The sequence below is a fragment of the Carlito syrichta genome, unplaced genomic scaffold (assembly GCF_000164805.1).
Source record: "Carlito syrichta isolate Samal-C Ts95f unplaced genomic scaffold, Tarsius_syrichta-2.0.1 Scaffold303273, whole genome shotgun sequence".
Lineage (NCBI taxonomy): Eukaryota > Metazoa > Chordata > Mammalia > Primates > Tarsiidae > Carlito > Carlito syrichta.
The window spans coordinates 250,611-256,610 of record NW_007247369.1 but is presented as its reverse complement, the minus strand read 5'-3'; the positions used below and the strand labels follow the sequence as shown (position 1 = coordinate 256,610).

General features: G+C 38.3%; 1 protein-coding gene across 7 annotated transcripts in view; it reads right to left on the bottom strand.

Annotated features, from left to right (window-relative positions):
* Nucleotides 1–1,146: 1,146 nt before the first annotated feature.
* The window catches only part of DCUN1D5 (defective in cullin neddylation 1 domain containing 5), a 29,012-nt gene continuing 24,158 nt past the window's right edge, over nt 1,147–6,000 (bottom strand). For 3 of the 7 annotated variants that reach the window (XM_021712447.1, XM_021712445.1, XM_021712446.1), the window contains 2 exons: nt 3,843–3,945; nt 1,147–1,486 (listed from right to left, as the gene is read on the bottom strand). In XM_021712447.1, the coding sequence (XP_021568122.1) occupies nt 1,431–1,486; nt 3,843–3,945 (159 nt within the window). In that variant the 3' untranslated portion in view covers nt 1,147–1,430. The remainder of the gene's footprint in view (nt 1,487–3,842; nt 3,946–6,000) is intronic. The other 4 variants (XM_008058273.2, XM_021712444.1, XM_021712443.1 and 1 more) reach the window with 2 other exon arrangements.

Here is a 6,000-nt window from a genome sequence, read left to right as displayed (position 1 = left end):
CCCGGCTGATTTTTTGATTTATTGTAGAGATGAGGTCTCGCTGCCCAGGCGGGTCTCGAACCCGCGGGCTCAGGCAATCCACTCACCTCAGCCTCCCAAAGGTGTGGGATTACAGGCTGAGCCACTGAGCCCAGCCTAAGCTTTTGTATAATGGAAAAATAATTATTTACTTTTCTCCACTCGTACAATGACGCTAGGAATGTTATAGAAGCTGGGATTGGATTATTAATGTGAACAAGTTTTCCTATCACTGGGATACTGGATGGTGTGAAAAGGAATTGACAAACAGGCCTGCTGCTAGTCCAAAAGGTCCCTTTTATGCGAATTAGGAAAGGTTGCCATTTCCTCAAGATGCTTTATTGCCAACAGTCAGAAAATTGTGATACTTAGCAATACTGTGATACTACCAATGTAAATGACTCCAGGAGTTGTGCACAATCATATCTAGAGTTCCCTCATGACTCCTTATTCTTATATTTCCTCTTCCTATGGGCAGTATGTTAACTAACTCCACAGTCAGAGCTAAACTTCTCTTAAGAAAAAAAAAGCTCTGAACGAAACTCCCTACATAATGACAGTTAAAAATATCATAAATATGCCACTAATAACAATGATGATGATACAACTTCAATACTGGTACTAATTCTTTCATAAGACTATCTGATTTTGAGATCACTACGTCAACATTGCTCTTTCAAATATAAACAGAACTTTTTAATGAACAGAAATATAGAAAACTTAAAATCCATATGAAGAATATACATACAATGCTCATTTGTGCTTACTGTCAAGACTTTTAATGGTTAGAAAACACAGTAACTGGACATAATTTTTCCAGTTCTAAACTCTTGAGATAGGCTATCTGCATAAGACCTTGGCAGCTTTTACAGAACCCAGAGCTGAGAGCAGGAGCACTTCCAATACTGAGGAACATCTAGTAGCGGCATCAGAAAATCATTATCCCAGAAGTCAAGACCCAGTTTCCAAATTGTGCAGAGATTAATATACTGAGCCATACTATCAGCAGATTACATTTGCCAAATATTATGACTGTTAAAATCTCTAAAATTCCACTAATTCATAGCGAATCAAAACCTCAAAAATTCAAATTTACAAAAATAAATAGCACTCTGACACTCAAGGGACATCTTCACTTTAAGGCCTTTGTCACAAATCTGAATCTTTATTGTTCTGAAATAAACGTTATAAACATAACTCAAAACAAAACTTCAATATTCAGTCTAAGAAGAGGTGTGGCTCAACGCCCATCACATGTAACAAGAAAACCTCCTTTAAAAAAAAGGAAAAAAGTACTATGAGAAGTCTTTCATATGACTGAAAATGCACCCTCTGGACTGTTCCCCCTCATCTCATGAGCTTGAATACACGTGGGAATCAAAAGGTTTGCATTTTCTTCACAACAGTTCTTGCTATGATGTTTGACGAACTTTCTGCCACTCAACAAATTCATCAAGAAGAACAGGCCCTAGAAATAGAAAAATAACTTGTGTTAGAATTCAGTGAATCCGTCTCTCCAGCTATACAACCAGTTTTCCATAAGCTCTGTGGCAGCAGCAGCAGCCAGGCCCTTTCCTTCCTCAGGTGTTCTGGCTGCAGCTACCCTCTGCCATTTCATGGCACTTTCTTACTAGACTTATTCTTTGGCCCTTTGAATACTAATGAGCTAAGTATTATTTAAAAAATATTTTGTTTTGTTGAGTCAGGGCCTCACTGTCACCTGGGCTGGAGTGTAGTGGCATGATCCCAGCTCACTGCAGCCTCAACCTCCTGGGCTCAGGTGATCCTTCCACTTCAGCCTCCCAAATAGCTGAAACTACAGGTACATGCCACTACATCCAGCTAATTTAAAAAAAAATTTTTTTTGTAGAGACGAGATCTTGTTGTGTTGCCCACGCTGGTCTCAAACTCTTGGCCTCAGAGTGATCCTCTCCCCTTGGCTTCCCAAAGTGCTGGGATTATAGATGTGAGCTGCGTCCAGCTAAAAAAGATAACTATATAATGCAGGAGAGGCTCAAGCTCATTTAACTACTGAAGCCAGATAGGCAACTGAAATGAGCTCAGGGTTTACTTTGTTTAAGTATAGGAAGACTCATTGCCACAAAGAAATATGCTTGGCCTCTTTTTCTTAAAACACAAAACCCTCCCCTGGTGTTTTTCCCTCTTGCTTTTAATAGAAATTCTCTACTATTAAAAAAAAAATCAGTAGAGAGAGCACAATAATAAATGGCAGCTGGAAAATAGCCTAGGTATTGGCATACTGAGAACTGCCAAAGTGAAAAGAAAGGGCAAAACAGCCTCGACCTGGCTCCAGCCTCTGACTCCCACAAAGGAATACAAGGGCGGTTTTTCCAGATTTTCAAACAATTCTAAAAGCTGTGTTTTTCTATAAAATCTCCCAGTTTTCAATGTTGGCTCAAAACACACAAATATACACATCTGCAGGCCATATACAGCCCTTGGACTGCAAGTTTACTGCTGTTAGGTATTATTCCTTTAAACAATATTAAGTACCTCATTTCAGTTTAACTTTATGGGACTGTACCCTTTTCCATGCAACTATTCTGAACATTAAAACAATACATAACAACCAAAATGGTGGTGGGAATAGAGAACTCACAGTTCTAGAGAATTATCTTGACTTAGCTAATAATTTATCATTACTTCAAAATTCTGACTGATGGCATTCTAGCCTTTCTACTGAGGAATATGAACAGATATTTTAATCTGAAGGACTGAAGAGTCTTAGAATCCATTTTTAATATTCAGAGAGAAGTTATTTTCACACTATTTGATATATTATTAATTGGCCCTCTGATATTAACTTTAAAGCTACTTCTATTGTAGCTGATTGTTTTGCTTTCACATTTTTAAAATCATGAGTACACTTTTTTCCATAGGAAAGTGCCAGGAAAGACAGAAATAGCAAAATTTTAGTTTCTAGCTGCAGAAATTATAATTTAAATTCAGCTGCCATGTTTAGGGAGAAATGGAAAGCATTTCACTTACCGGCATAGATCTTACAATTCTGCTGAGCCTAGGCTATCTCCCCCATATCCCTTGCATGATTACTTGTAAGTTACTGTAAGAAAGTTTAAGGCTGGGTGCAGTGGTTTAAGCCTGTAATGACAGCGCTTTGGGAGGCTGAGGCGAGAGGATTGCCTGAGCTCAGGAGTTTGAGACTGGCCTGGGAAACTTGGTGAGAGCTCGTTTTTACAATAAATTAAAAAATAAGCTGGGAGTGGTAGCGCATACCTATAGTTCCAGGGAAGAATCACCTGAGCCCAGTAGGTGGAGGCTGTGGTGGCTTAAGCCCATTTTCTCATGTGCTAAATGGGGATAAAACTTAATTCAAAATAGTGTTATAAATTAGGCAGGGCGGCTCATGCCTGTAATCCCAACACTTTGGGTGGCAGAAGTGAGAGGACTGCCTAAGCCCAGGGTTTGAGACCAGCCTGGGCATCTTCACGAGACCTTGTCTCTACAATAAATAAATTCCAGCACTTTAGGAGGTTGAGGTGAGAGGATTGTCTGAACTCAGGGGTTTGAGACCAGCCTGGGCAACTTGGCGAGACCTCATCTCTACAATAAATCAAAAAACAAGCCAGGAGTGGTAGTGTGCGCCTGTAATTCCAGGAAGGATCGTCTGAGCCCAGCAGGTTGAGGCTGCAGTGGCTTGAGCATGCCACTGCACTCCAGCTTGGGCGACAGAGTGAGAATCCAACTCAAAAAAAAAAAAAGAAAGTTCAAAACCTTTTATGCCAATGCTACACAAATGTACACTCTCATTTTCTTTTCAAAGGAATATGCTATATTATACTTACAAGCACCATCTTCATCATAGTTACTAAGATCAGCATGGACTGTTCTGCTGAATTCTAATACATTGTACCACTGATCTTTGTTCATAACACGATACTTTGATTGCTGTGGAAAATGATTCAAATATTTGAATTACAAAACAAACATTATTTATTAGGGTTTGACTTTACTAAATTTAGTTATATCTTTTTTTATGGTTTGGATTCCTAAAACATTTATTCCTCATTTAATTAAAGTATCTGTTATTTCTAAGAGATTCCTCAAGGGCATTTACATGCTAACATCATCTTTTTTTTTTCTTTCATCTCTGAGAAATAATAGGAGTATCAGGGGTACTAATAGCAAAGATTAACTCAATGAATTTTTATATACACGTAAACTTGAGTAACCACCAATGAAATCAAGATACATAGCACTTTCTACAACTAGTATGTTCCTTTGTGCTGATTTCTAGCACAAGGGAAATAATTTCTTTGCATAAGATTTACTGTTTAGTCATATTTTGAGGTTGGCATATTTGGAGACAGTGGAAAGAGTATAGGCCTGGGTTCAAATCCCACTTTTGCTACTTAATTAACTCTGGGAAAGTTTCTTAAGACCAGAGCCCATTTCCTCATTCGCTAAATGGGGATAAAACTTAATTCAAAATAGTGTTATTAAGCTGGGTGTGGTGGCTCACCCCTGTAATCCCAAAACTTCAGGTGGCGGAAGTGAGAGGACTGCCTAAACCCAGGGTTTGAGACCAGCCTGGGCAACTTTGCAAGACCTTGTCTCTACAAAAAATTAAAAAAAAATTAGTTGGGTGCGGTGGTGCGTGCCAGTTGTCCCAGCTACTTGGAAGACTGAGGCAGAAGGATGGCCTGAGCCCTGCAGGTAGAGGCTGTGGTAGTCCTGAGTGTGCCACTGCACTCTAGCCTGGGCAACAAAGTAAGACTCCGCAACTCAAAAAAAAAAATAGTATTATAAAGAATAAAAAATATTTAGTTCTTCTTAGTTCCCTATAGGACCGAATATTTTTACATTCAGTTAGATGTATTTTTTGCCCAAAACTACTAACAGGAGGAAAGTAGATACCATCCATCAAAAAAATTTATTCTATTGAGCTGTAAGATTTAATCGTGCCCAAACTCATTCACATAAGACCTTTCATACCATTGTCTCTTATCACAACTTTAAATAAAAGTACTTAGCCGGGCTCAGTGGCTCAGCCTGTAATCCCGTGCCTTTGGGAGGCTGAGGTGAGTGAATTGCCTGAGCCCGCGGGTTCGAGACCCGCCTGGGCAGCGAGACCTCATCTCTACAATAAATCAAAAAAAATCAGCCGGGCGTGGTAGCACATGCCTGTAATTCCGGCTACTTGGAAGGCTGAGGTGGAAGGATCGCTGGAGCCCAGCAGGTCGAGGCTGTGGTGGCCGGGAGCGACTGAGTGAGACTCCAACTCAAAAAAAAAAAAGTACTTTGGGGAACTTGATAAGCAATCAGCTTTATAAGAAATTATTTTTAAAGGAAAAAACCATGTATGTATTCAAGAAATGGTGAGACGTATACAAAAAAAAGAGAAAAAAATTTGAAAGGGCACAAAAATATATAAAGATACAAAACTAGACAAAGAAAACAATGAAAAAAAGAAAAGCATCTTTTGGAATCACTGCCTATAGTAGGTGCTATGATAAACCTTCTAAAAGAACACTTACTTCATCAAGTCAGCATACTTTTTTTAGTTATCAGTATATTTAAGCATGCTATTATAGCCATTCTCATATTTGTGGACATAAAATATTAATAGCTTTATTCTGTTTCTTTAGATTGAGCCTAAGTAGAAAAGGAAAGTTTTATTACTAAATTGCTTCTTATGTGCATTTCAGCCTAAGAACTCTGTAATGACAGAAAGAAATCAGACTTAGAAGGTTAAGATTTGTGTGTTAGCATCAATTCTCTTGCCAAAAAACCGAGGAACTAATTTTGCATGAAAATTCCTGTGCTAAAACATATTTCTTAAAAATTTCTTTATTTCCCAGGGAAGGGTGGGGATTAAGGATGGTAGCAGAATAAAAATATCTTCTATATTAATAAACATGAATTTGTGTCTGAAAATAACAAAAAATAAGTACACATTTTAACAGAATTTTTTCTTATTCAAGCAGATTTTTTACAAATACT